The 27,816-nt window shown below is 51.4% G+C and overlaps 7 protein-coding genes across 9 annotated transcripts; 2 read left to right on the top strand and 5 right to left on the bottom strand.

Moving 5' to 3' along the window:
• Positions 1–1,838: 1,838 nt before the first annotated feature.
• Positions 1,839–3,942, top strand: PV09_05017 (uncharacterized protein). Its single transcript, XM_016358472.1, has one exon. The coding sequence runs from the start codon at positions 2,492–2,494 to the stop codon at positions 3,263–3,265; it is 774 nt and encodes a 257-aa protein (XP_016213573.1). The 5' UTR covers positions 1,839–2,491; the 3' UTR covers positions 3,266–3,942.
• Positions 3,943–4,013: 71 nt separating this feature from the next.
• Positions 4,014–6,393, bottom strand: PV09_05016. Of its 2 annotated transcripts, XM_016358471.1 has the most exons (3): positions 5,684–6,393; positions 5,218–5,626; positions 4,014–5,154 (listed from the first exon to the last, which is right to left on the bottom strand). In XM_016358471.1, exons 1-3 carry the CDS (start codon positions 5,967–5,969, stop codon positions 4,416–4,418), a joined length of 1,434 nt encoding a protein of 477 aa, XP_016213572.1. In that variant the 5' UTR covers positions 5,970–6,393; the 3' UTR covers positions 4,014–4,415. The 2 variants fall into 2 exon arrangements, with proteins under 2 accessions (XP_016213572.1, XP_016213571.1); XM_016358470.1 differs by having other exon boundaries at positions 5,218–6,393.
• A 94-nt stretch (positions 6,394–6,487) lies between these two features.
• Positions 6,488–8,295, top strand: PV09_05015 (uncharacterized protein). The gene is made up of 2 exons (XM_016358469.1): positions 6,488–7,222; positions 7,295–8,295. The coding sequence occupies exons 1-2, from the start codon at positions 6,970–6,972 to the stop codon at positions 7,945–7,947; spliced, it is 906 nt and encodes a 301-aa protein (XP_016213570.1). The 5' UTR covers positions 6,488–6,969; the 3' UTR covers positions 7,948–8,295.
• PV09_05014 lies at positions 8,212–10,566 on the bottom strand. Of its 2 annotated transcripts, XM_016358468.1 has the most exons (3): positions 10,168–10,566; positions 9,522–10,049; positions 8,212–9,287 (listed from the first exon to the last, which is right to left on the bottom strand). In XM_016358468.1, the coding sequence occupies exons 1-3, from the start codon at positions 10,379–10,381 to the stop codon at positions 8,479–8,481; spliced, it is 1,551 nt and encodes a 516-aa protein (XP_016213569.1). In that variant the 5' UTR covers positions 10,382–10,566; the 3' UTR covers positions 8,212–8,478. The 2 variants fall into 2 exon arrangements, with proteins under 2 accessions (XP_016213569.1, XP_016213568.1); XM_016358467.1 differs by having other exon boundaries at positions 8,212–10,049.
• Positions 10,567–13,810: 3,244 nt separating this feature from the next.
• Positions 13,811–15,521, bottom strand: PV09_05013 (uncharacterized protein). The gene is made up of 3 exons (XM_016358466.1): positions 15,219–15,521; positions 14,478–15,061; positions 13,811–14,420 (listed from the first exon to the last, which is right to left on the bottom strand). Exons 1-3 carry the CDS (start codon positions 15,345–15,347, stop codon positions 13,913–13,915), a joined length of 1,221 nt encoding a protein of 406 aa, XP_016213567.1. The 5' UTR covers positions 15,348–15,521; the 3' UTR covers positions 13,811–13,912.
• An 18-nt stretch (positions 15,522–15,539) lies between these two features.
• On the bottom strand, positions 15,540–17,156 carry PV09_05012 (uncharacterized protein). Its single transcript, XM_016358465.1, has one exon. It carries the CDS (start codon positions 16,653–16,655, stop codon positions 15,690–15,692), a length of 966 nt encoding a protein of 321 aa, XP_016213566.1. The 5' UTR covers positions 16,656–17,156; the 3' UTR covers positions 15,540–15,689.
• Positions 17,157–22,209: 5,053 nt separating this feature from the next.
• PV09_05011 (uncharacterized protein) lies at positions 22,210–26,616 on the bottom strand. Its single transcript, XM_016358464.1, has one exon. The coding sequence runs from the start codon at positions 26,534–26,536 to the stop codon at positions 22,349–22,351; it is 4,188 nt and encodes a 1,395-aa protein (XP_016213565.1). The 5' UTR covers positions 26,537–26,616; the 3' UTR covers positions 22,210–22,348.
• Positions 26,617–27,816: the final 1,200 nt, after the last annotated feature.

The following is a 27,816-nucleotide window of genomic DNA, read 5'->3' as shown; positions in this document are numbered from 1 at the left end:
TAAGGTAGTGATGAAAAATCATATTGAAAAATAGGTACGTTTGTATTCTATGGATTCTTTGAACAATTGAGCGCAAGCTATGAGAAGATTAAGACATAGTCTCCTGTTGTTCACTTCAAAGTTAGAGATCTGTGAAGAGCAAGACGACGATTCGGTTATCGATACAGTCGGAGACGTTCGGTTCACCGAGCTCTCAAGGTCAACCTGGAACTTGGCAAGTCAGCTAGTACTACGGACATTTGCTCAATCAATCTTCAGGTATTGTTATATGTGAGATGCATAACGAAAAGGCGGAAAAGCAGACAGAGACTACTGCCGTAACTACGAGGGGATCTCTCGATAGTCCTTCCCACGTCGCAGTACTCCTAGTTCAAGCCGAGAAGAGATGATAATCTAATGCCGCTAAATGAACCCCACCTGCCTATAAAAGGTCGCCTTCGGCCTAGGACCAGAAGCGGCCTTCGGCCACGTACGACACCTTGGGTTCCATGAATAGTTGAAGTTTGCTGGAATGACTCTTTCATTTGACTGGCGCGAGGCGCTATAGGAGAACTGAGGAGGTTCAGAGGCTGGCATTCCTGGTCACGAAGTATCGACCCTGGTATTTTCTCCTGACAACATGAAATTTAAAGCAGCAGTACTCATGTTGATTGCATCGCAGGCCAAAATGTTGTTCTTGCTGCCTTCGATGCTTCCTCTAGTAGATTGGCTCGAAAAGGTATGCACATGAGAGAACAACAACACAGAAACCTTCACGGAGCGACATTTCTGCCTGGAGTGTTCTGTCTGTGCGACCAGTCCGCCGCATCACATTGTCTAGTTTACTGTGTAGGCTATAGAAAAATCTCGAATCGCCATGCAAACTTCGGACAACTCGGCAAATCTAAGGTGTACGGTGTACTGTGTACAAAGTTTGGTTGCACACTAAACCTCATACGTCACGTTTTGTGAAATAGAACACTTGATATGGTATGGCCGTGTTCCCTCAACTACGCTTCTGGCCAGGTGTTTCCACCTTACTCCGACGGTGGCTGTCTTGTGTCTAGCTGAGGGTCCAAACACGTGCGACCAAGGCTTCGATCGCCTCTTCGATCACCGGTCAACCGCGAGCGGTAAAACGTCTAGACTTCGGGATTGGACGTGTTTGTGCGGATACTGTCTCCGCAGACACTAAGCCGCAGTCTTTTGCCGCGCAAAGGTGGCCCGTACCTGTCAAAGGACCGCGCGAATCACATTTGACAGCTAGCCACAGGGTAATAGTACAACATTGGACACCCACATTTGGGGCGCGGGATCGATGCCGTGCATAGCGTTATTAGAATAATCGTCCGCATTTTCTCTGGCACTTTGAACTGCAAATGTCATGCATCTTGCAAAAAAAGGAGTTCGTGAATTGTGCGGGATGCCTCGAAGCCCAGATTAAATTGGTGGCAAAGGCCAAACGGGACAGAAAGAAGTAAAGACTAGGCGGGCAGGACTGTCAACTTGACCTTTGCATCACGCAGATGTACATTGACGACGCGTAGGCGCAGTTGCCAGCTGAGACGCTATTGGTGTGGCCGTAACTTAATGTCGCCCTTTATCGATAACATCGCAGATCCGAAAGATCATCTGCTCAAATCTGCATGCGGGCTTAGTGATCTTTGCTATTCGAATGCGTTCTGTGAAGTACGAGCCAATGCAATTGACCGGTGTTTCCAGTTCGAAGGTTCAAAGGTTGGCGAGGAGATTCTGTGGGAGAGGAATCCTTGCTCATGCCAAGCGTTTATTCAAGGTGGTGGCGCCCCAAAAGCCACAATGCCAACGTCTCAGCTGAACCTCCCTCCTGTAACTACCACCATCAACCGTGTTTGATGGACCACGAAGACCGTTTACCGCTGCAGGATTATTTGCCCCGCAGTCTCGACACCGTTGGGCATGAGGACCATGGCAGAATCCATCATGCCTTAACGGCAAATCTTGTTGCGCACAAGCAGAGCATGACGCGATGATACAACTAGCAATGGCTCAGTCTGGGACTCTGGCCATCTCCTTTATGCAGGCTCCCCTGTTAGCTTAGGGCCCGCATTTCTGCCATGTTGCTAACCTGCCAAGTCTGGAGGATCTTTCTCTCCCTTATGGTGAGGTACGGCCGCTAAGCAGACCAGTGGCTAGCTGTAGGGGTATCAGCTCTCACAATTTAAGGAAATTGGTCCAGTCTCATCTGTCACGCCTCCGTTGACGTCGTCGAAGCTGAATCCTCACTATTCAAGCAAGGTTCATCGGGCTAGATGATGACGGATGCACGTAACTCACGGTGGCGCTGACTGTGCCAACCTGATTTTAGGTTCCTATAAGCTACGGCCTATAGTCCTAGTGTCGCTTCCAGTGCTACGAATGTGAAATTTTGCCCACGAAGCGTCTTGTCTTCCACCCAAGACAGGCCTGTCCTAGTGTCTAGACAATCAGATGTCAATAAATTTGCTTGACTCGATGTGGTGCCTCTCCAAGTATGCAGTCGCCTTCGGAACCTATATCAGAGCCAAGCACAACCAGAAGCGAAGTCGTGTGTTTAATCGCCTCGAAGACGGATGATCGCCAAGAGCAGCGAGAGACTCAAGAAGACCAAAGCAAGGAAACATTTTCCTATCGGCCACCTGGATATCCCGACTTTGGCAATATGTGGACGAGCCCACCCCAACCGTTACCTGGACCTGATGATCATCCGTTCTTCAAGTGGATAGCCGAAGGAGCAAAGCTCGATCCTGCTGTCCTCGCGACACATCGACCACCTTCTGAGTCTCAGCAAACGACGTTGCCGTTGCGTACAGTGCCGTCGCAGCTCGCTGCTATACAGCCTCCGACAGTTTACCCATTTATTCCTAGTCCGACTGTTGCGATGGAACCGTACACACCAAACGAGGCAGAACGCAAGAGCTTCCCACAATTACCTTCATCATCAAGCACGACACCAGATCTTAGTTCATCTCCAACTGAACCTTCACCTGCCTCGGCGCAAACGACACCGGTTAGAGCAGCCAAGAGCATCCATTCTATACCTGACAAGAAAACCGACGATTTCAACGTCAGTACAGCCCATTCTTCAGCCGAAGAAATAGACGTGCCGACACACGAAGTGTCCAAGTGCACATCGACCTACATGCGTTTAGTACTAGACGCAGACTCTCAGACGCCGCGAGCAGTGGCCAACGGTCAGATCTGGCGCTCAGGGAGCAAGCGAAACGGTTGGAGGCGACACCAGTGGTCGCTCGATGTTCCTCAGTGAAGAACAACAATCGCCACCACTTTGCCGAATACAAAGCCAACGGAAGAAAGAGAAAGGACATTCAATCCACACCAGGCCCCCCGAGTTACCAGTGGTTCGGCTGGCCACCGTCGTTGTCGTTTTGTTGGCTCTTGCTTCGTTCTGGAGGTCTGCTGACCTGCTGACCTGCTGACCTGCTGGCCTGACCCAACCAAGGTTTTTTTTCTTTTCTTTTTTCTTCCGAGGAAGGTTCGAGCGAGCTGCCATTGTTATTTCGGCAAGCACCAGTGGTCGCCGGGGTGCAGCTTCTAACTCGCCGCTCTGGAACACTCGCAGGGTGGCGGCTTCCCTTGCCACACGCGAATCGCGTGCCATGTGCAAGGTCCCCCTGGCCATTGGAAGACATGGCGTCAATGCGAAAACCACGCTTTCTCCGCACAAAGCACTTCACTTTTTCCGCACACTATAAAGAATCAGGGTTGGAAAAACGGGTTTGATAATATGGAGCTGCCGCGGGCCGTTGGCACGCCAGTGTGCGACGTGCATGCTCAACAAACTGCTGGTTACCCGACATCAATGGCACGATCCTTGCGATTTTCATTTTCGCTCTCGCTGCGTCGTGCGATATTCATCTTTTAGCGTTAAGAAACAAATGCTTTGGTGCATATCAACGCTGTTGCCCTTTACCAAGACGCTTCATTGTTCCACGTGCGCCATAGCATCCTTTTCCCAATTGCAGACTTGCAATGCTTCGCCTGATTTGTTCCAGTTCATGACTACTAGTAAACGACAATCGATTAGCTATTCGTCTTTCCTGACTTGCTACCGTGTGTCATATGTGGCATCCTACAGCTCCCACTTCCTCACAGTGCAATATAGGAGATGTGCCTATGTACAAAGAGAACGAAAGCGTGACTTGTGCTCAAGGAGCGATCCATTATTACATTGGGTATGTGGCAGCTTTCAGTGGCAGCTGTCAACCATGCGCTACCGGGTATATTCCAAAATCTGTCCCTCCCAAATCGCCTCGACCCGACGATGCCGTCTTACAGTCCACACGCAAAGCATATACAAGCACTTCCCTCAAAGTACAACCAAGAACAGAACCACCAACAATGAACCAAAGATCTGTAGCTCCAATCTATAGATTCCCAACTCTTACAAGAAATACCTAGAGCGCTTTCAACATGCCCAAGATACCTTTGATCTTCTCGGCGCCTCTCCTTCCCTCCTCGCCGCCGACAAGCATCTCGCCCTCTCTCACAAGACTTAAAGCCTTCTGCTCGAGCACGCCGAGCACCTTGCGTGTGTAGCTAAAGCTTCCCATGCGCTCCATGTAGCTAACAGCGTACTTCTTGACTTCCTCGTCGGTAGTCTTCTGCCTAAGGATATTGATAAGGACGCGATTGGAAGGATCCGCGCGGATCGCATGAATGACTGGGAAAGAAAATTTACCCTCCGTAAGGTCTTCGCACAGGCCCTTGCGTTGCGTGTATGTAGGCGACGAGAGGTTGAGCAGGTCATCTAGAATCTGGAAGAGCAATCCGATCGTCGAGACGAGTGGAACGCAATCTATGCGGTCCGCTACCGGCGACTCTGCCTGCATGAGTTTGATTGCCAGCCTGAATAAACCTCCAGTTTTGTTAGACACCATCTCGAGGTAATCATCCTCAGATGGGCAGGTGAGCGTGTCTCGCCAGAAAAGGTCCATGCCTTGTCCTCTATGCAGCATAAGAAGCTCCTCGGTGAAGATCTGGATGGCGAAGTTGGCGTGGGGGAGAGCGGTAAGTTGTTGAAGCGCAAGAAAGTAGACGTAATTCGCAGAGTTTATAGTTTGTGCCGTACCGAAGATGGAATGTGCGACCGGGTTCCCTCGGCGTAGGAGCGAAGAGTCTTCGACGTCGTCGACGCTGGGAGAGCATTGTTTAGTATCACACATCCAATGATTTGAGCTTCAAGAGAAAGATACGTACAGCAAGCTTGCCGTGTGAAGCATGCCTACCACTTTTGTGATGATAGCCAGACTCGAATCCGGCACTTTGAGCCACACATTGAACGCTGCAATCAGTTGCGCTCTGATGTCCTTCCCTGGATGCCCGTACAAATAATCATATGGCCCCATGAGGATGCCTTCTTTTTCTGCTGTCCATGTGGGCACCTTCCCATCAATGAATTTGTCTCCAAAGTTCCTGGGCGGCTCGAATGGGCCGTTTCCTTCCAAGACTAGCTTTTCCTTGCCTTCGAACGGGCTCGACAGGCTCTTCGGTCTGCTCGTGCGCAACAACGACGAGTCCCGTGGAGGTGAGGAGATCGGCTGCGACACGCGCTTGGGATCTCTTTCGTTGTTGTTGTTACCGCTAGCGGCGAGGGCGGCTTGAAATTCTGTATGCGACGAGGTAAAGTAAGCACTTTTCGCTTTGAAGGGGAAGCGAGTCGCACCGGCTCCCGCGTTGAACTTGTTGCCACTGCTGCCTACTCCATTCAACGCCTGCTGGCCTGCAGCCGCCGTTGTGGTTGTTGTCGTAGTGGATGTGGCGGTCCCGCTCATCCTCTTGTTCGCGCTCATGGACTTGGGTCTGTTTGGGCTGCTGGAGGGGCCGGCAGGGACGATGTTCAAATCTTCGGGTAAAAATGCAGTGCCTGAGGAGCTTTGGCGGCGGTGCGACGAGGTGCGGGGTGGTATATAGGGTAGAATTGTGGTTTCCTGCTGGAGAGAAGCAGCCATGATGAAGACTTGATGTGGCTAGTTCCACGTATAACTTAGCCGCTGTCAGATGGATTAGGTCACGTATGCAAGAGTGTCCCCTGCCCCGGTTCCTGTGCAGAGGCTTCCTTGTGTGCTAGGGAGCACGACGTATGTCTGGAGCTGGTAATGATGCTGCCTTGCGCCTCGCAGAGGGCGGTACGTGCCACAGCCGCCGAGAGTCAGCGAGGTTGACACTTTCGGTTCAGCGAAGGGAGTGGCATATGACTGGAGAGGTTGCTACGGATGCTGAACAGGACACCAACGCGAGGATCAGGGTCAAGGAAGATGTATTCCTCTGTAACGGGCGATTGAGAGCTTTTGAATGTGCTTTGCTTTGCGTCGCTTGTCTGGGCACGATCCTCCAGCGCATGTGACGACGCCAGGCGCAGGTACGAAATCGACGTCTCAGCCAATCATGACGTCGTGACGTCTTCGTCGTTGGTCTGCTGAGGTGATTCGTCATGCGAACGGCTCTTCACGGCTTCAATCAGCGCCATCATCAACCAAGAACACGTAGGTATCATCACAGACATCTGCCCTCGTAGCGAAGACCGACATGTCTGGTCTCTAGACTATGTAGAAAAAGGCCCGATGTCTCGCATTATTCCTTTTGTTTGGGCAGAGGCAAGGGTTGGGGCTATAGCAGCTCCCACATAAGGTTTATCGATTAGGCGCTGCCATAGCAACCAACTGCCGTGACATGCCAACACACACGTCCACACCGACAAACTCACCCTTAACCTTCAACACAGACCAAAACTCGACCTGGAAAGCGCTGCTCCATATTTTCATGCCCCATTCCAGTCCCAATAAGTCTCCCAATGTCATTGTCCTCGTTAAGAATATCACATCTTCAGTCTTTCATCCTCCGATAGCCAAGTAGTCAAGCTTCGCCTCGTTCCGTAGAGAACCTAGCACGACCTCTGCCACGCGAGGCTGACCAGCGGCGGCTCCCGGAATTTACACAGAATCAGCCGGAATGGAGGCACTCCTCTCTCTGGCCTTCGATAATCTCTCGTCGAAGAACACGGACAAAGTCCGGACTGGCCTGAAGCAGATTGAAGGACTTCTGGCCCAGATATGCCTTTCGAAAGCCACAAAACTAGGTCACAACAGACGAGCATCCGTCATAACTTCTAGCAACAGCGAAACGCCCAAGACGCTTCGCGAGCTACCCATAGATCCGGCCTTTAGAGAATTCTTCCGGTTGCAGGAGAGTTTCGAGTATAATGGTACGTGTTTACCTCTCACTTCACACGGGGAAGTTTAGTTGGAAAGCACATCAAGCTGACGAGACCTTACAGTCGCTACACACCTCCTCGCGACGCTTAATGCACTACTCTCCCGCTCTCCAGGCACAGTCGATGGCCACCTCTCTTCGACCTTGGCTGTCCTACAAGGTATTCTCCTGCTTCACCCACCCAGCAGGCATCTATTCATCAAGCAAGCCTCGATGGATACACTTCTCGACCTCCTTGACACTGCCAATCCGCCTGCTGTCCAGCAATCCGCTATTCTTGTTCTTGTCACCGCTCTGCTTAACAATCCACCTGCAATACGCACCTTCGAGCGTGTGGACGGTTTGCTGAGCATCAAAGACTTGCTTAGAAGCGAAGAGACCAGCAAGGGCGTCAAGATGCGCGTGTTGGAATTCCTGTACTTCTACCTCATGCCCGAAGCGCCTTCTTCCTCGCCCCCGATTTCACACAGCAGAGGGACGGCGCTCAGGGTAAAGAGAAGCACTAGTTCGCTAGCCGAGGACGACGAGGACGGCGGGGTTTCGATTGTTAGCTCGAACGGCAGCTACATGGCTGGTGGATGGGGATACGATTACGACGGAGAGAGGATGGAAAAGACCATCAAGAGCACGAGGGAGAAACAGAGATTGTTGGGACAGTACCTAAGCAATGTCGATGACCTCGTTGAGGATCTTAGGGAGAGCAATTTATTCGGTTGAGGCACTCATTGCATGTAGCGTATGGATCAGTTCAGTGAGATGTTACGGAGCTTGTGCATGGGAAGGGAAGCATCCATTTTGGGGGCGGGGCTTTGACTTGTTTGTTCTCATATCATGATGGCGTCGACTTCAGGTGAGAGTATTGGTTTCGTTCCAAATTCGGGAGCATTGTCGAGCAAGAAGCGTGTTTCTGAGCTTCTATTTGGCATTCATTGAGCAGCTAATACCCATGTACGCCTACTGCTGTAACTTTAATGGACGAACCTTTGATCATTTTTATATATCACACTGCATTAAACATCCTTTATAAAGTCTGAATCAACATTTCCGGAAATCGTTTGCCAAAATCACAAGCTTGAATATGTGAAGATATGCCAGCTATTCCTTTCTCATGTGTGAGGCCCAGGACGAAGCACGTAAATTGATCGTGAGTAGAACAAGTCGTATATAACAAAGCCACCCGTTATGCTCAATGCATGTACAAAAATCTCAATTCTCATCATAAGCTCGTCAGTTTCTGCAAAACACACATTATCTCCCGTCTCCTCTTGCGTAAAGGGCTCGGGCGAGAGCGGATAGCACTTCCTTGGAGCCCATCGAACTTGTACCTGTGGCCTTTTGCGACTCTTTCTCGCGTATTTCGAGCTTCCTGGCCGTCGTGCCCAGCAGCCTATCTGCAACTCTTTCCGCCGCAAGTCGATATTGTCCCACTCGGTGTAGACCATCAGCAAACATGTCGATCTGCGGCTCCAAATTCGAATTAATAGCCTGCATTCGTGCTGCTATATCCTCTAACCCCGTCGTGTGTGCTTCTTCCTTGTCCTCTGACTTCCGCCTTTTCTTCGCATTTCCACTCGCGTCATGTCCAAGCTGCAGCTCCGCAAGCAGAGCTGCTTGTGCAGGATCTAGTGCAGACGGATCAATATCATCCAAGTCCCCGACTTCTTCGCTCTTTAGTGACTTTGTAAGTTCATTCCACTGCCTCTCTTCCTCCTTTAGTCTCGCGATGTCTGCCTCCAATCTCTGTAGCCTGGCAGCATTCTGCGCATTCCTCGGATTTGGCTTCTTCACAATCGCAGTTGGCTCGCTCGTCTCGTCGCGACTAAACCAATCCGACATCTCAGGTTTGTTGGCAAAATCCTTGAGCAGATCCTCGATGATTGAACGCGCAGCTTCTTGGATAAACGTCTCGCTTGCATTACCACTGCCGCCATGAGCTTTAGGAGGAAGAGCGCGTGTTGCGCTCCAGGTGAGAAGTTGGCGCATCCGCTTTGGTTCGAGGAGGCTTTGTTCGATGTGCTTGTAAAAGTCTTTGATGTCTACGTCTGAGTGAGGTACAGCTGTTAATTCATTTTGATTAGCCAGGACTAGATCATAGGAGAGAGAAATAGAGTTGAAATTGTTAGAACTTCGTAACAGGCAGGCTGATTGGACTAGAGATTCTTCAACTCGCAACACTGGTATAGAAACACGCTGAGAATCAAGCGGATAATCCGACAGAAAGGACGAAAAAGAAGGGAATTTTTGCGCGCTTCTTGGCGTGCGATTCGAACCATAAGTACGGAAAGTCCTACCATTTGATGTGCCACTCTCGATAAGCGAACTGGCTCGTCTCCCTCTTGAGTTGACGCTGCTTCTGCGATTCTGCGTTTTACTCTTGGTCGCTCGCATTTCTTTGTTGCGATTTATTACAGGCGTGTCTGCAAATGGAAGCATGATCTTTGTCCCCTCGCGCTTTCGTTCAATTTGAAGGTCTTTCGGAGGTAGCTCTGGGCTACCAGCGCGAGCGCGCTGAGACGAACCAAGCTCGTTGGACTTTCGCTTCCGCTTCGGTTTCTCGGCTGGTAAAGATTGGACAGCTTCTTTGTCTCCGGAAAGTCGTGCAGATCGCCGTCTTGGACCTGTCAGATCCGTTTCTGATGACGTTGACGCAATTCTTGGGTCGGTCTTGCTATCGTTACGTTTCGTTCTCGGCACAAGACGTGGCTTCGAAGCAGTTGAATGTGACGCTTGCGCTTCATTTACAGGCACAGGCTCGTCCGAGGATTTCTTTGAACGCGTTTTTCGCGCAAATGTAAAGCCATCCGCATCTTCATTGTACGCTATAGGATCGTTAGCGTCCAAAGACTCCGTAATTGTTGTCAATTAAGTTTGATGTCGGCCGAAAGATGATCAATCTATGGACAAGCGAATTTACGCGATAATGTATCGGGAGCGTACCTGTTCGTGCCTTTTTCGGTTTTGCGGCTGCAATCCTACTCGTGGACTGAGCACTGGCTGCATTTGATACGGTCTCTGTTTCCACCTTCGATCTCTTCGCGGGTGGCTCGTCATCGTCATCAAAGAGATGCCTTGTGGTCTTCCGACGCGATTGCCTCTGCGCAGCCGACATACTCAAGACTTCTAACGGCGCTCTGCTATGTATCGCGGTCATGGGCGGCCAACTGTCGCGTAATGTTGTCGTGGTGGGAGGTTCGAGGGGGACCGCGCGCGCAGACCGGAGTTGACAAAATCGTTCCAAATAGCGCGATTTAGTAATTGAGGTCGCGCCAGCAATTCTCTTGTGTAGAGATCGTGGTTACTAGAGATATATGGGGTTGTAGTCGGTTTGCAGGCCTGCTCGATGTGAGGTTGTAGGCTTGAGGTGGTGCGGGTAAACAAAGATCAAGCAGCGCGGGTGGGTCCGTATCATCAGTGGTCTGTGCTCAACTGTTCGTGCGGACTCAAGAGATGATGTTTTCCTCCTATCACAAACTGACCTGTTTCAAAGCCCCTCAATTGTACAATTTGCAGTGAATTTTCACGTTTGCCATGTATATGGCTGTGTTCATGAAGACAAGCATTCAACAAGTGCGCTCAACACCGATATCCCGTATGAAACAGGATTAGAGTCCTCAACCAACAATCCAACACCCGCTGTTGGTGCTATTAAACAGTTTAAATATAATCTCATCAACCCAGCAAACAAGCAGACCTGGCTTCTTCGCATCCTTTCTACTCCAGGAACTTTAATTCAATGCTTGCTCGAAACATTTGAATTTGAGAACAATCCAATTCAGGAAGTCGTTTCTCATACTTGGGATTCGAGAATAGATACTGCTGTAATCTTGGTTGACTGAAAAATCCTCACCATGCCAAAAATATCTTTGGTTCTTTTTGGAATTGCGGGACAAGGCAAGGTCACCGGAGCTGAACAGCCTGGGGAAGATTCCAAGCCAGAACACTTACGGATAGGTCAGATATGCATCGATCAAGTCTCAACAAGCGAAAAGAATCAAAAGTACAGCGCATGTCCGAGATATTCTCGAGGGCATAATGTGTTGTTAAATGGCTGGGGATAGGAGACAAAGATGCCATCCACGTCACAAGATCTACAACCTGATAGCACTAGTGAAATGAGAATGAGAAGCGCACAGGTGTGGACTACTCGCGTCCTTCAAATCTCGTGTTCTCGGATGCTATGAGCGCTTCCTGTGAGAGGAGCTTCCTCTATGGTGATGGAAAATTGCTCTTTGATTTAGTTAAAGCAACGAGCGTGCGAGGGCATGAGCGTAACGCGTTGAAGATAAAAGCATGTCCTTCAATCCTAGGATCGGGCTCTAACTTGAAACCATGAATAGTCGGAAATGTGGACCTGGTAAAAATTCGTCAAGGTTGAAGCGTTTACTAAAGCAGCTTTTTCTCTTTCCTCTATCTAAGATAAAACGCATTGATCTAGTGGGATATATAAACGAGGATTTCTCAAACAGTTTGTATGCTTTCGATCACAGTGCCATCCTTGACCTCGATTCGAGTGCTTCCTGTGTTGAAGCCAAAGGCAATCATCACCAATGTTTTTAACAACGCAGTTAACATTACGCTGAAACCAGAATTAACGTTTTTCAAAGCGTAAGCTCCGGCGAAACCCCCCAGCGTAAGTGTAAGCAAAAAGGCCGCCCTGCGATTCCTCCCCCTGTTTCTCCAGCTGCCATATAGGTTGGGGTCTATCAGCAGATCGACATACGCAGCCGTAGCCATAGCTGTTGTGATCTCCACGACCTTGAGACCCCTTGCCATGGCTACCTGACCGCCCGCCGCGAATGCCAAAAAGCTTAGGACAAGCCAAGCTTGCGGACCGGCATGATCGCGTGGCACGACGTACAATATTACCGCCGCAGTCCACACCAATATTGTCTGAACGAGATTGCTGAATAAGATCCAAGCCCTTCGCCGTGGACCGACGACGTTACCGATTTGTCCCATGGTGAAACCGCCGAGGATGAAGAAGCCTAGTGCGAAACCGATGTTGGAGAAACTGAAGACATTCGCGTCTGCGATTCCTGCGCAACCTATGGCGAGAAAGATTGTGTTTCCCGTCTGATTGGACGCGAAGACAGTATAATCGGGAAACGTGGTTGCATCTTGCATACCGGTCGCGAAGGCGAGGACCAACAGCTCAAGTTCGGTCATGCGGTCGTCCGTAAGTTCGGCATTCAGGTAGCGAGACAATTTCGAACCTTTCGGACGGGCTACGCTTGTTTCGTTGACGGGCTGTGTGGTTGTCACGGCTTTTGTATCGTTTTCCATTTCTACGAAGATGAGACGGGAGATGCTCAATGTTGAACAGGAGAGGGGGAAAAGAAACAGCGGGAACGTTTAGTTGACGATCTGTGAATACGAAGAACGAGCTATAGTCTGCTAGAATCGGATGAAGAGCCCAGAATCAATTTGCATAGAGCAAGATCGGAAAGATAAAAGAAACAAGGCACGGCGTAGGATCGGAATCTCACGTTGGCTTTATGTCGACGAAAAACTGACTCCAGCAAGACCGCAAAAGGCGTCCGTAAGATTGCCCAACTCGACCCACCTACAGCTCATCCGAACGTTCGAGCAGAGCCGAGTAGCCACGAAAACGCCGTTCACCATAGGCCAGAGCTTTTGGGGGGGGCGGTCAACTCCATGGGCTTTTGAGAGACCGCAGCCGAGGGGCAACCGCCGGAATCCCGCGACGTCAGCGTAAGGAAAGACCACAGGATTGGGAGAATGTGGGCAGTGCGAAAGGGACGGTCGCGGGCTTTTGAAGCACAATGTCATAGATGGCGACAGGGATGTGGAGGTAACGAGCGAATGTGGTTGGATTGAAGGAAGGAAAACGTGACTTAGATAGGACGTCTACAGGCAAACCTTGTCGCCACAGTTGAAGTAGTGCGTTGCCTCACAGAAAGTGAACAGTCGCTGTTGGGAACGATCGCCTGCAGCGCGACTTTACTTTTGCCTGACTCCCGAATGCTGTCGCGCGTGCAAAGACGGCTGGTCGATGCCTGCGTGAGGGACGTTTGGGAAACGGTGTAGCGACGTCGAAAGCAGCTGCGGAACACCTCTGTTTTCACGTTGCTCGCCCTCGTCGAGCTCGCAACGGCTTCGTCGGTCGAGCAGCGTGCAAAATCTGGGAATGCAGGCAGGGTGGGGACCGACCATCGTGACAATGCAGCCGGTCTCGCTTCGGATGGCCAGCTCGTGTTCTTTCCAAGCTCTTTTCAGTCAGACCGAGTCCATGCCCTCACCGCCGTCGACGAATGCCCTCGCGATGCGAACATCAGGGAAGAAAAAAACAACCTCCGAAGGAAATACGAAGGACGAAGTGCGAAAAATAGGCACTTTATAGGTGGTCGGGTAACCTACGATTCAAATATGAGATTTCAGTGGACTTCTTCGCGATGAGAAATTCGACGCGCAACTGACGTGATTGGCACACGCGCATTTCATTGGCCAGACTTGCATTGTTGGCGTGCGCTTTGCTGGGATCATTCTGGCAAATCCGTATTTTCGTGACGACAATGGTCCAGCGTAGACGAGAAAACGAAAGCAGCAGCAAACACAGCTCGGTCTGAGTTATTCCATTGGCCACTTAAATCTGGACATGACCTTTATTTCTTCGCTTGGGAGATACTTGGGTATCCTAGAAATTTAAGAGGTACACTAACCTTTAAGCTCCAATGGGTTTTGGCAGCCACACCGCTACAGGTCTTGACCAGCCTGTTGGTTGACAGTAATTATCTCCCTGTCCTTCACCTGCGTCTTGGAGGATGTCGACGTCCATTTGGCCGTCTTCTCCCCCCTTATCGTAGATGTCCAAAAGCTGTCTGAAGGACTCGGCAAGAGGCCCAGACATGGCGTCAAGTAACGTTCTAACCACTGCATCTGTGTATTCTGATTTATACAAAAGGCATCCTTCTATGACGTCGTTGCGCAGACTCTCAAGAGCGGCAGCAGAAAGACGAGATGTCCAATCTTGATTTAAAAGCATGTGCTGCAGCCATTTCGACGCTATTTCCAACCTGATCGTGACCTTGGCATAATCGTACGTTGTCTGTACGGTCAGATACTCTACCAGTCCAAGAACAACTCTCTGGTGTAATGCCGGTATTCTTTCAGCCAAGCCGAGAAGCAGCGCATCCCAGACAATAAGGAAGGCCTTGAACTTGAGATTCGTCCTAATGCATGTTAGTGGCGTTGTGGGACGACCAGCAGAGGCAAATGAAGCAACGCACTGTTTCTCCGACGGCAGCAGTATATTCTCGCCAAGCAAAACATCCACCAATATGTCAGCGTCCTTGGCCGCTTTACATATTCTCCTAATATGCTTGCAAGCTTGTGCAGTCAGAGTGTCGTAGGGTCTCAGTTCCGACTGGTTAGTGAACTCTGAACGTCTTTGACGCCGGTATCCTGTAAGAATCTCAACAAGACGGCTGCGAACTTCTTGTTCTGGCACTTCGCTTTCAGGGCTGAGATGCTGCCAGAAATGCTCCCACATCCAAGGCACAGCTTCGAGCACGGCGCTCTGAAGGGCCATCAAGCCAGGGGTTTGACCGTGTGTGATCGCGTGACGAAGATGCACCCAGTCCTCGGGCATTCCGAGCTTCTTCGCTTGCTCCATCATCGACCTTTTCTCTGCGGCGTCTTGCTCAAGGTCGCAGATGCTGGTGACCATCTTCGCCAGCGCAGACGCGTAGACGGCTTTGATGGCCGAAGCAGAATTCTTGCGTGCGTCATGGTGAAGGATTGCGTCCACAAGGTCAGCTGTCGCCAGGATAGAGTGCGGTATGCGACACCGACGCAGCTTCCACGCGTTGACCTGAAAAGCATCAGAACTCTCTTGCGCCCTGGAAAAGACTCGAACACAAAACACGTAGGCGTTTTTGCACCGAATCAAGAATTTTGAAAAAAAAACATAAAAAAAATTACGGCGTTGACAAAAACATGCGGGCGACCTTGCCGTCTTGGGAACTCACAATGTTCACCGCGAGCTGTTGCTTCTCACGCCGAGTGGCCTCGTCCAGTTCCGGGCTGGGATAGAAAAGCTCGCGCACTTCGAGCAATTCTTCATCGTTCTTCCATGGCCACGCGAACAAATTGCCCATGGCAAGAGCCAAATCTGTGGTGACGATTCGAGCAGATGTTTTTCTCGCTTGCGAGGATCGAGCGCAGAGATTGGCGGAAGACTCTTTTTCGGCCTCGACGAATGAGAGTGCGAGACAAACTTACGGAACCAGGGCCGTGTCTCCGATGGTTGCCAAAGCAGGTAAATATTTTGCCACTGCGGCATATGAACAGTATGCGTATGCTGCAGATATATATATTGATGCACATGAACAATAGTCCTTCCTGAATTTCTTGGGTATGTCTAACTAAAATAATTTTTGCCACCAGCGCCGACGCTTGAACAGAATTTCCCAAAATGGCTCTCTTTCATATAGATCGTATCACACCCAACTGTAGCTAACTTCGTTGACTTGTGGTTGCAGCTGTTTGCTGTCCCCGGCCGACCACCAGTTGCCCTCGTAGTTCTCGTCGGCCCCTGCGAAGAAGCTTTGTCCTGACATGTTGACAACGGGCACGGCCGCTTGGGCGACCTTTGTATCTTCGGGTTTAGGCAGCTCTTCCTCTTCCTCCTCTGAACTCTCTTCATTCTCGTTGCCGTCTTCGTCGAATTCCGGCGGGTCACATTCTTCCTCCAACTTTGAGCCAATCTTGACGGTGAACCCGGGAGGGTCGTACAGGCCTAATCCAACTAGTTCAACGCTCTGCTCCCTCTCGGATCTTTCTTCCCGATCCTCGTTATCCTGCGAATTCGACAAGGCTGAGTTGATCCGATCGTCTTCTTGTGCCTCGTTACCGTCGAACCATGACGTCGGATTATGATCGTCACCGTTCTGAGTCGCAGTCGCGTTGAAATCACCACGCATGTATTGAGCCCATGCCAACTCTGGCCGTGACGCCTGCACAGCGTTTTGGTAAAAGGGGCTGTTTTGGTACGAAAGATATTGGCTTGCGAGTGATTGTTCTTTCGAGTAGAATGAAGAATACCCATTGTCGGATATCTCGTGCGAAGAATAGTAGCCTGGGTGCCAACTCACGGGACGGGTAGAAAACTGATACTGATTGACGACCTCGTCCTGTTCGTAGTCGTCATCGTCATCAAGACCCATCATACGTCGGTAGTGATCGTCCAAAGAGGAGACATATCTTGGAGCGTTGCTAATTCGCCGCCTCTCTGGTGTGATCGGGCTTGGTTGATGGCTTCTAGGTTTCTCAATCCTGGCAGAATGTCTCCTCGTGCACTGAACAGGCGACGTTCGTGATGAGCGGCGAGAGTGTCTTGAAGCAGCGAAGCGATTTGCCATGGCTCGCATAAGTTCGTCGTAGTCCGCTTGTATTGAGCCGGCCATTTTGGCGGCTGTAGTGGTAGAAGTAGGAACAGTATAAAGAAGCAGAGTAACAGCGAGGTTAGAGCGTTATAAGAGAGTACCCAATGACATGGTGGGGCGTCATATGCCTTTAGCGAGGATACGACACAGACACAAAATAAGAACGGTGACAATAAAAGGGCACGGCAAGGTAGGGAGGCGTCAATCCGGGCATTTGGTAAGAAAGGAAAAAGTCGAGAGGTATGTGGCACGAGTAATGTCTGTCACCCTTGTGCAAAAAGTTGGGGTTCGTCAGGAATGAAATCAACACACGGCCTGGACACGAATCTAGGAGACTGGTACTCGGATAGACGAGGACTAGTTTGGGCAAGACATGAGCATGTGGCACCCTTGCGGCTGATTGGCCTCAGGATCATGGCCTTTTGGCAAACGCTGGCGGCAAGCCTGAAGCCAATAACGTAGGAAGATAATGGTGAAAGGAGTATAGGATGTGGATGGGTAAAAACTAGCATCGTGGGTACCCGGAGCGGCTGAGCTCACATTAGAGTTGTGTAGATGGCGCAAGATGCGGCCGAAGATGCTGCGGGACGAAGCACCGGCAGGCCAGGGGGGGAGGTTTATAGGTGGGCCCATCCCTCCATGATGCAAAGTGGTTTTCGAAGGACTAGCATTCGTGATGCCTTTGACCAGGGCAGCCAAACAGCGCGACGTTACCCACAAGCGGTCAAAGAATGGTCATCTTTCTCCGCCTGGACGACGTGCATCGAATCCAGTGATGCGCCCGATTCGAAACTGCAGGGATCCGGCGTGTTTGTCTTGCAGCTCCGAGCAAAACTAGCCGCAGGCCCGTCTACTGGTCGTTTGCCTCCTCGGCAGGACATGCAGATCCCAGAAGAAATTATAGACTCTCTGCCTTCCAGCGCCGATCTCGTGTCTAGGGCCAGCCGGCGGGTTGTAACGCACGGCTCTCGCGCAGGTTTCGGAGATGGTGGCCCACGTCGCCCTTGGAAAGCGCAGCCCAGCCGCTAAATTTTACTGTGGGCACCCCCTGACCTGCGGCGTGTGAATCCTCCAACGCTTTGGGGGGTTGAGTGGGAGGCATGAAAGCTCTGCTGGTCATGAATCCAAGGTACGTTTTAGCAGCGCGCGACACCAAGCCATGCCAGAGACGTCTACCCCGCCAGAGTCTGGTTCAGTGTCTGGGAGGCTAGCTCACTGCTCTAGAGAAGAATGGGGTTTGGCGAGGGGGGTGGGTGATGGATGGGTGCAAAAGGCCCCGTCGTTCGAGGGTTCGATGCCAGGTGTAGAGTTATTGGAATGACAGCAGGCAACATGGTGGATTGCTCACCTTGAGCGTGCACTCATCATCGTCTCGACCGACCAGCCGACCAACCAGCCCCATGCTGGATACGCGATCGGAGCGGTGCTTCCCAAAAGAATGTTTTGACATCTCTGAATGGCGCCAAAAGAAAACCAAGGTCCGATCCAACCACAGGTCACAAGTGTGAAAGCGCATCCACAGCGGCGGAGCTTTTCGACCGTGAACCTCATTACTCGGCTCGCTCGGGACATGGTCTCATCCGCGTGGCTTGCGTTTTTGCGAGGGCTTGGGAAATGTGATCTCTTTCCTCCTTCTGGCGCTAAGACAAAGCGGGCGCATCTGTCGTGTGTGGGGTCATGAAACTGTGGGCGGCGTAGTTGTGGATGCTGATCGTGAGTTCGCCTGTGAGAGGCTGCGCAAGCGCAAGGCCAATTTGGAGAATGATACGAGCCTGAGCTGTGGTCGCACGTCCTCTCCTGTTGGTCAGATGCGGCACTACGTGCACCATGCAGACGTTTCCGCGCTTGCATCATACTGCACAGGACAGTCGTGTTCCTCATGTTTCCTTTTTCTTCTCCCTGACCACGTCCTCGGCCGGGACGAAATGATGGCCGGATGTTTGGCTTCGTGTGCTCCGTGTTACCTTGTGTACCAGGCGCATACTGGTACGGTGCTGTGTTTGTGTCGGAGCACGTTTAACTCGCTCTGTACACATGCATACGCGCACACATCAGACATGCACTATGGGCAGGCCGTATTGGGGACTAGGAAGGGGCTTTTTTTTTTCTCTTTGGCGCGATACGAAGCCGACGAGTGACGAACGTTCGGTTCCACCGTCACAATCTCCCTTACCAATGGCACGGCACCAGGAGCAGACCTTCTGGCCCAGCAAGTCCTTCATCAAGTCGCGCTTGGCAGGCCGTAACAGCAGCCGGAGGACGGTGATTTGGTCCTGGTCTTGCAAGCTTCCGAGCACCGCAGCGAAGTCGTTCGTCTCGCACGCGCTGTCATCGGACCATGCAAAAAAACGGGCTGGGGGCCAGGCAGCGACGCGGGCACACCACCAGCGCCTCGCCCCCCCTAAGTTCGTCCCCGCAGACGCTGCGCTTGGTTCGGGATCAAGCATGCACCCACGCAGACGCAACGCATCTGGACACCCACAGCTCTCCCTCTTCCGCCCACTCACACGCCTGCAGTATCCCGAAAGGTGCCCGAGCCTTGGAGCGCATGAGCCTCAGCGTGCCGTCGCACGTCTTGAACGGCTGTGTCACCTGCCTGCCATCGACGCCCAGCAGTGGAGCTTTGGTGCTCGTCGGCTAGTTGGCGAAGCAGATGCGGGCCTTGTCTGAGCCTAATCTAAGTGCTCGATGCGCGGCTGCTGGTCCGCGAAACTTCCTTGTGAAGGCACAGCCCCGAAAAATCCTGTGCAGCCGTATCCTGCATGCTTATGGCAGCGCAGGCATCTGGCACAACTGGCCCAGCGACTAGCGTATGACTCTCCTCCATCCCATTCTGCTGCCGTCCATGCTGTTCGACCACCTATCACGGCTCGCACAGCAAGTCTTTGGTACGTGCCCATTCCTCGTCCGCCGTGGTGCGTTCGTGACAGGTGTTTTCCGAGACGACGTCTGCCTTGGTGCGGAGCCATTTGCTTCATTCTGGCCGTCAAGTGTGATCATCTTCACCCTTCCACACAGCCTTGAGCGCATACCATCACCACCGTCACCACAACCACCATCATCATCACACCCGGTCAACAGGGCCCGCAGCCACGCCAACTAGGATGGGGCCCGTCTCACCATTCAGTTCATCATCATCTGGAAGGGCCCCAACGGTGCTACAGTACTTAGCCGCTCCACACACGCACACACACCCGCCCGACCGGCCGATGCCCACAGCCAAAACGGCAGCTGAATCGCGGTGACGTTCCATCCTTTTCTCATCCTTGAACGCACTCCGATCTGCTGGAAACGCTTGGCCGCTCTCCACCAATGACCAGGGATACCAAATGATTACCCACCCGCACGTTGCCCTTGAAAGCGTGCCAGACGTTCTAGAATTCCCGCAGCTAGGGCGGAGCTAATTATATTATCTTTCCTGTCCGTAATGTGCTAGAGCGCTTTGCAAGACTCCAGCACGTACTTTGGTTAGATGCTTAACAAAGCCGCGACGTGCTCTTTTTTTTTCTTTTTTGACGTTGGCCTTGCCAGCCCCTCATGGCAAGAGTTTCCCTGTAGATGAAACCGATGTTATCCGTTGGATGAGTAATAACAAGAACAACAAAAACAACAATAATAATCCAGGGCGTGCTACTTTCATACCGAGTCGAGGGCTACCCATCATTCCTGTGATTATCTTGCATCACGAGCTCCAGTGCAACTTTCCTCAACGGCAGCCATCACCGGCTTCGGCGCTTCGGGTTAGAAACGAGCCTTTGCTTGCTTTGTCTTGGGTCGTCTGTCAGGATTCTGCAGGTGCCCGACGGGACTCGTCGCCCGTCAATCCTCAAGGAAGTTCCGTGGGTCGAACCAGAAGCAGTTTCTTTCCTTTTTTTTTTATGGCTGACTGCAGCCTGTTGCCAACGTGAAAGGAGAAGGTGGCCACACGCTTGACGCGTTCGACGAGCCAACATGGGGCATTTGCCCTGTTCAAACAATGCCATCCGCCACACTCCGTCTCTCCGTTCGCTCGCGCAGCCAATACGGCCATGCAGTCTGTCTTGGCTGAACGTTGTCCCCCATCCTCGGTCATTTATCCGTCCATGCCTGGGGCCCCAAACTGGCCTAGTTTCACGTCCGGTCCTGGAGCTATTGGCCTGCATGCGCTCATTTGTTCGCCCAAACCACCCTACGTTGCCAGTCGTGACTCGGGCAGCCGCTGGAGGGAATCCCTGCCTGATCGGCCTGGGACCTTATTTATCATCGCAAAAGACTCAAGACAAAGATCGTACATTAATAAGGCACCTCGATCAGCCACACATGCCGGCATACGCCGTTGATTGCATGCTTTATGCTTCGCGACGGCCCCTACCCATCTGATACAGGCAACTATCGCTTCACGTTGGTCTAATGATTCGCGCACTTAGGAACAGGGAGTAAGCTGTGCGATCGTCAGACCGCTTCCTTGCCTGCACATTGTGTGCGTCTTTGTCGCCAAACTCTCTCGTGGTTCCACGCCTAGGATCACGGGTAGCACCATTTACGCCCAGCCGCCTTACGCAGACCTCGGAAATATCCTGTCGAGCGCTCTGTGATCTATGTCGCGTCGGCTGCGCGTGTTATGTCTTTCCCATTCAAAGAAAAAAAAATGTGTAAGTAAAATGAAGATTTGTCTGCAGGCCAGCTGCACACTCAGCTGTTTCGCAAAGAGACACCCCCGTGCATGTTCAAACCTTTGCGAAAATCCGGTCACCAGCGAACACTTTTCTCCCCCCCCCTTCGAAAAGCTTGGTTTGCGCACGACGCCTTGCTGTGCGTCAGAAAAAAAAAAGATCTTGTGGTGGTCAAACATGGCCTGCAGATAGAACGCTCCGGTTCACAAACCGCGTTTTCCCGGGTCCCAAAGCTCCTAGGGCCTCAGCACACAGGATCAGCGAAACTGCATTACACTTTCCTTGTCCACCCAAAGGGATTGTTCCGTCGTTCAGCAGTAAGATATGAGCTAGGATTAATGCTTCCGACCGCTGTTCAGCTAGCCTTTGACCTAAAATGATGCATGTTTCGCGAGATTTTTGTGCCGCCTCCATGCTCTCTCACTGTGCATCCACCGACCAAGGAAATGCAGGCAAAAAAGCCAGTGGGTTCTTATCGAAACGGACTTGACAGACCTGCTGGACGACTAAAGTTTCGATCCATCACTTCCAATATCACCATGGAACGTCGAATTATAGTCATTCAGATTCCTTTTTCAGGTTCACCGACAATCGATCACATGACTTAAACCCCCTCATCCCTTGGTGATCTGCAGCCTTCTGACTGTGTCCTTCCGGAGACACCTCCAGGGCATCACCAGAAGTAGGACGGAGGATCAAAGCCATCCTACGCGACCCAGTTCTCAAGACTGCTCGTTACAACAGGACAGGATCGAATGAATGAGTGGATGATATCAGGCCGTCCCTCAAACTGCATGCCGTCACGACGCTTATTCTTGAACAGTTTCGGAAACTCCCTGTGCCGCCTGACGTGATTTCGACTCGCCTGGCTACTGCGAGCTCTTTTATTTATTTTTTTTTTATTTTTTTTTTAAATTTTTCTTGGCACAATGCAGGTTCCGTATGTTTTGCACATGAATCAAATCAAGAACCTCTGGTGTGTGTTCTTGCGGTGTCTGGATAGTGCTCCACGCGTACTCAATCTTTTACTTCGCTAGATCTAAGTCTCTTGACTTTGACTTTTCATCTATCCAAACCATCCAGCTCAATTAACTTTCGTACAACTCTCACAATCTCCTGGTCTACGTCCTCTCCATTTCCGCCGACTGCGAGACCTGGTCTTTCGATTCTTTCTTCTAGCACTCGATCCAGCATCTTTCTAAGGCGTCCAACAAGAACTCCGATCCTCGCCCATCCCTTCAACCTGATCCAGCCGTCTACCACAACGCCCCTCCCGTAGGTATCGACCTCCACACCCCCACCAAACATCATGACTGCATAGGCATTCACAGGGGTCACATTGCGCAGGAAGATCTTGGAGGTGGAGATCTTCTCGAAGAACGTCATAAACGTCGTATTAGAAGGGAAAGAAGACGCGTCGAAAAGGGTTGAGGATGGATGTATAAAGACACGGTCGTTTCGAGGCTGCTGTTGACCATCGCCAGAAGCGGATGCATCTTCTGTGAAATATTTGATCGTTTTGGCCTCCGGGTCCAGTGCCATTGCTCCTGTGGAAGTTGCCGCAAACTTGGTCTCCGGGTATTCCACGCGAGCGATTTGCGGATTGAACGAACCAGCTATGAGGGCACGCAAAAGGGCGTCGGATGAGCTGTTCGAATTCATGGCTGCCAGTGTAGCGTTGTCTGCGCCGAAGGGTAGGAACCCAATCTCTTTGAGGGAAGAGATGTACTGTGATCTGTTTGACGTGATGTCGTTGAGTGTAGCCATGGACAGGAAGTTGTCCTCACACCATCGCCGAAGATCTCGCGTCGGTAGTATCTTGCGATTCGCGGTGTACTGGTCGTAAGCTCTCAAATCTGCCACCAGGTCGCCGTGGCCTCCTGCGGCAAAGACAGCGCGAGCAGCCTTCGCTTCCTCGCGCTTAGCCTGTGGCGACACGAAAGGACTACGCACTGTCAAAATTGACGCCATAGTCAAGCATGCGTCAAGACAACCGAAGATGGAGCCATACACCAACAGCTTGCCGCACCTCAAGTCCGCTGGTATCATTGAAAGGTGGCGACCAAGGGCTGTAAGCTCATCGCCATCCAAGGCACCCATGCGGCCAAGCAGGGTGATAGCACCGCCAACGGCCATACGGTCTGGCGGTGTTAAAGCACCTGCCAAAAAGGCCGGCACATCTCGTATGCCCATGGCTTTTACGGACAGGCACAGCTGCTCCAGCGGGACTCTTCGAATCTCCGGCTCTGGACGCTCCGGCATCTTCGCTTCGGCGGCTCGCGTAAATAGCTTGTAGCATTTGCCTGCACGAACGCGACCTGCTCGACCACGACGCTGCTTGCACGCTGCTTTGGACGCCCATACCTCTTGGAGCTTGACCATGTTCGACTGTGGGTCAAAGGTGGTCTCTTTAACGCGTCCGGTGTCGATGACGGCAACAACATCCTCGATGGTAATTGACGTCTCAGCGACGTTGGTGCTTGCAATGACTTTGCGCATGCCCTTAGGTGCGGGAGGAAAGACTCGCCGCTGCTCTGCTGGCAGTAGAGATGCGTGGAGCGGCAACGCGTGAATGTTTGGTACGTTTCGCAGCGCCTGAATGGTTCGATCAATCTCCATAGTACCAGGCAGGAAAATAAGGATCCCTCCGTCCTGATTTCCGAGCTCATGATCAATGTACTGCACAGTCTGAGCGATAAGATCGTAGTTGATTCTCATGCCTATTCCACGCAACGTGCCTGCGAGTTGCTTTTGCACCTCCGGCTCCTCGAAGTCGTCTTCTTCACTGTGGCCATTGAAGCCTGTGATACGAACCACATCGTCCAGGTACAAGTCCTGCACTGGATGTGTCCGGCCCTCTATCTCGACGCGAGCAACTCCCCCTGTGCCGCTGAAGTACTGCGCGAAAATGTCTGCATCCAACGTTGCACTCATGAGTATGACCTTGAGGTCGCGCCTCTGCCGTAGAACGTCGCGCAGAAGCACAAGCAGAAAATCCGTGTCGAGGCTGCGCTCGTGCACTTCGTCAATGACAACATGGCTCACGTCGGAGAGCGAAGCGACGACGTCTTTGGTGCTGCCACCTGAGCTCTGCAGTCTGCGAAGCAACACGCCCGTCGTGACAAACGTGATCTTGGTTTGACCTTCTTTGTACTTGGACTCACCCCTGATAATATACCCGACTTCCTCTCCAACCTTGGAGCACCGTTCCTCAGCTACGCGATCAGCGAGCCCGAGCGCCGAGATCCTCCTTGGCTGTGTGCAAATGATATTTGTAACACCACCTCGCTCCCTGCGTATCATGTCATCTAGGATGAACTGGACGGACTGGGTGGACTTTCCAGAGCCTGTCTCGCCAGAGATGATGGTGACTTGATGCCCGTTGACCGCTTCGACGATCGCGTCTTGTAGCTTCCACGCAGGCAGCGAACGGCGGATCACGAGCATCCTCTCCTGCTCTGCGGTGGTCTGCTTCTGCTTCCAGGACTCCATCATTTGCGTACTTAGCGCTCGCGTAGCTTTTTCATCCAATGGCCGTGGTCGACGCTTTTGCGGTCTGAACTTTGAAAACGAAGCTGCGGCTGTCTTGCTTTCGCCAGCTGCCGTTGCAGACGAGACGTCGGCGAGACGTCCTGGCTGCTCGATGATGGCCGCTGAGTTGTGCTCGATCCAATCTACGATGCTGAATATCATCTGATCGCCAAGCAGATTATCCTTTGCGAAACGCAGTGCCTGTTTTAGAATGGACAGTCTGATATATGCTGGCAATTCCGCATTGATTGACAGCAGCGGAAGATTCTCGGGGTATGGCCCTATAGGCTTTCTTAGACCAAGCGTAATTACAACCCTGTTACAGCCCTCGGGTTCGATGCGAATGCTGCATGATTCCGGGTTTGGTGAGTTATATTTGTCGTCGTAGATCGATGCCAGGACGGCCTGTTCATCTTCCCATACTGTACTATCCTCATCACCAAGGCTTGCACGAGCCATTTCCTCCGCTAAGCTCTGAATGTCACCCACTTCTTCAAGCAACAGCTTCTGCAGATATGTGCTAGCTCTCGACTCGTCGCCTTTACCGGCGTCAAGAGCCATCTCGCATAGATCCGTGGCATATCCCGAAGAAGCCAGCCGCTTTATGATAGCCTCTCTTTTCAGATCGCTGCTTGCCAGACTTACGCCGGCCGTATAATTCTCAGGTAAGCTCCATTTTGGTAGGTCGTCTTCAGGCACGTGGATGAGTAGCCACTCGAGAAGCTCCTCGCGACTGCCGCAAACCTCCATCGCCTCTTCCACGTGCGCTGCTCGGAAGCCGAGCTTGGAAACGTCTACAACGAGGGCACTTCGCTGTTTACTACTGAGGCCTCCGGCGCTGGAGCCCCAGACTGCGTGTTTTCGAATGAGCTGCTCGACATGCAATCTTGTTTTCCGTCCCATATCTATCTTCGGTGCTCTCGTCCATGGCCTCACTTGACTTCCCTCACTACCTCCTATGACAACGTTACCCGGACCCTTCCCAGAGGCCTGCTCCTTCGCTTTTGACCTCTCCATTTCCTCGCGCCGTTTCGCTTTAGCGGCTGCTTCATCTTCTCGTTCCTTCGCCATGGCAAAGGGGTCTGGCGCGTACATCCATCCTCTACCCTGGGCCTCGTCTTCCTTCTTCAGATCGGTGAACAGCCCTTTCCATAAATCCTTGTACTTCGGCGGCATCATCATGTGCAAATTCTTCATGCTCGAAAACCGGAAGAGAGCGTATGCAGCTGCGAAGTGACGAGCCTCCACTGCGGTCTCCTGCCCAGCGACTGCCTGGTGCTCTTTTGGAAACCGTATCTGCGGTAAGGTGGTTGTCTCACGCGTCTTTGGATGCGTAGCCTTGAGAATGACGCCGGACACGAACCCATGATCAGTTTTCATCATTGTGTACTCTGGTTTATCCCATTTTTGTTTCTGACAATGCTCTGAGAGCATGTTCACAGGCAACTTGCCAGTCCAGCTTGCACCTCCGATCAACGTCCTTGTATCTGGTCGCTTAGGTCCATCTTCGGTAGGCGTTTCAGGGACACCTTTCGCCTTGCCCTTTGCTTTTGAAGACTCTGCGGAGTTTGTTGAGGTTTCATTGTTCTTCTTGCCTTTCCTGGGGTTGTCCTTAGCGTTGGTGAATATTATCTTCGGTCCATCATCACTCGTTGGCTGTGCTGCTGAAGGAGCTGATTTCTTTGAGCCACCTCGCGGCGGGTGAGCATTCTTTGGCATACTCTCCCCACCCTTAAATGGTCGGTGAAATGTGCTCTTTGGTGGATTGAAAACTTGTCACGGGGTTTTGATTAGCGAACAATTTCGTAGTCGGGGTTCATGCTCGTAGGGCTGAGCGTGCACAATTTTCGTAGGCTAAGAAATGGACCCCTCAAAGGTGCTTGAAAGCTACAACGATGACAGCACCTCAATAACTTTTTAGCCTATCCAACCACTTCTTATAAACCAGACTATTTTAAAACAGCTCGAATCGTACGTGGTGCCTTAACTGCTTGTAACATATCATAGAATTTTGAACTCTGGCCTAGGACAGAAAGGACAAAATGTAATATTTCATGTCGATATTTTTCCACACGAAGAATGAAATTCTACTTGTGCTACTGATCGCAACACTCAAAATTCCAACATGATGCTCCAGTATACCATTGTCTGAATTCAAATCCTGCTGAACACAGATAGATTGAATATCTCTTTGAAGCATCTGAACGCTTCTCACTCGTGCGTCTCTCCCTGTTCGCTCCAAGAAATTTAAGATGGCTTCTCTATGTTCATGGCTCCTCACCTCACATGCAAGGATGAGCAATGGAAAGAAGTGCACGCAGGTGCAATCTCTTATAGGGCGGGTAAATGCAGCATTTATGATGGAATCCAAGTTCGCGGGAGATTTCCATTGATTTAGCCAAGTCTGGGTGAGATATATCGGCGTCGCTAGTTGATATAACTCCGCAATGTAGGCGGTACTGGAAGAAGAGTTAATACGGGGAGTTCGCGGAACTCCCATGGCAACCACTACACACTTGCGCAAGTCTAACAGCATTTTAGAGCTTTTATTATAGTTATATTTTGTCTGGAAAACGTGGCCAGAAATGATATACAGCGCGTAGCGAGTCCTGAAATGGGCAAGCAAGTCCGAGGCTACAGTGAGTCAAAAGTCGAAGAACATCGGGCAAAGTTGCTCATGATGGATCGACAAGATATCAAGAGCATTCCGCAAGAGCTATCGTTAAAATTTTTTCCTTTCTCCCAAGTCCGGTCGATCTCGGCCTTGGAGACAGAGACGGTGCTTATTTCTGGCCTTTGCATCTAGTTACCTGCATTTCGCTCGCCTCACTGAGAGCAAGTTTTCGCGAGAGTAACAAGCCAGCCAAACTGTGAAGCGAACCCATTGTAGGCTCTTGGCTTTCTCTAAAACAAAGGCTTTGCATAGTCGCGGGCGTTGGAACTTGGCCACTTGTGCCCATCCCATGCCAAAACACCATGTAGCTAGCTAGGGAATTGCG

The sequence above is a fragment of the Verruconis gallopava genome (genome assembly GCF_000836295.1).
Source record: "Verruconis gallopava strain CBS 43764 unplaced genomic scaffold supercont1.15, whole genome shotgun sequence".
Classification (NCBI taxonomy): Eukaryota; Fungi; Ascomycota; class Dothideomycetes; order Venturiales; family Sympoventuriaceae; genus Verruconis; species Verruconis gallopava.
This window is presented reverse-complemented; position numbering and strand designations above follow the sequence as displayed.

Bases quoted from the DNA above. Each gene is read 5' to 3' on its own strand.
- PV09_05011 (XM_016358464.1), bottom strand. From the start codon at position 26,536: ATGCCAAAGAATGCTCACCCGCCGCGAGGTGGCTCAAAGAAATCAGCT.
- PV09_05012 (XM_016358465.1), bottom strand. From the start codon at position 16,655: ATGGCCGGCTCAATACAAGCGGACTACGACGAACTTATGCGAGCCATG.
- PV09_05017 (XM_016358472.1), top strand. From the start codon at position 2,492: ATGCAGTCGCCTTCGGAACCTATATCAGAGCCAAGCACAACCAGAAGC.
- PV09_05015 (XM_016358469.1), top strand. From the start codon at position 6,970: ATGGAGGCACTCCTCTCTCTGGCCTTCGATAATCTCTCGTCGAAGAAC. The intron at 7,223-7,294 runs GTACGTGTTTAC...GAGACCTTACAG, and splicing joins GGAGAGTTTCGAGTATAATG to TCGCTACACACCTCCTCGCG.
- PV09_05014 (XM_016358467.1), bottom strand. From the start codon at position 10,381: ATGACCGCGATACATAGCAGAGCGCCGTTAGAAGTCTTGAGTATGTCG. The intron at 10,050-10,167 runs GTACGCTCCCGA...ACGATCCTATAG, and splicing joins ACCGAAAAAGGCACGAACAG to CGTACAATGAAGATGCGGAT.
- PV09_05013 (XM_016358466.1), bottom strand. From the start codon at position 15,347: ATGGGCAATTTGTTCGCGTGGCCATGGAAGAACGATGAAGAATTGCTC. The intron at 15,062-15,218 runs GTGAGTTCCCAA...GATGCTTTTCAG, and splicing joins AACAGCTCGCGGTGAACATT to GTCAACGCGTGGAAGCTGCG. The intron at 14,421-14,477 runs GTGCGTTGCTTC...AACATGCATTAG, and splicing joins CTGCTGCCGTCGGAGAAACA to GACGAATCTCAAGTTCAAGG.
- PV09_05016 (XM_016358470.1), bottom strand. From the start codon at position 5,969: ATGGCTGCTTCTCTCCAGCAGGAAACCACAATTCTACCCTATATACCA. The intron at 5,155-5,217 runs GTACGTATCTTT...ATGCTCTCCCAG, and splicing joins CTTCACACGGCAAGCTTGCT to CGTCGACGACGTCGAAGACT.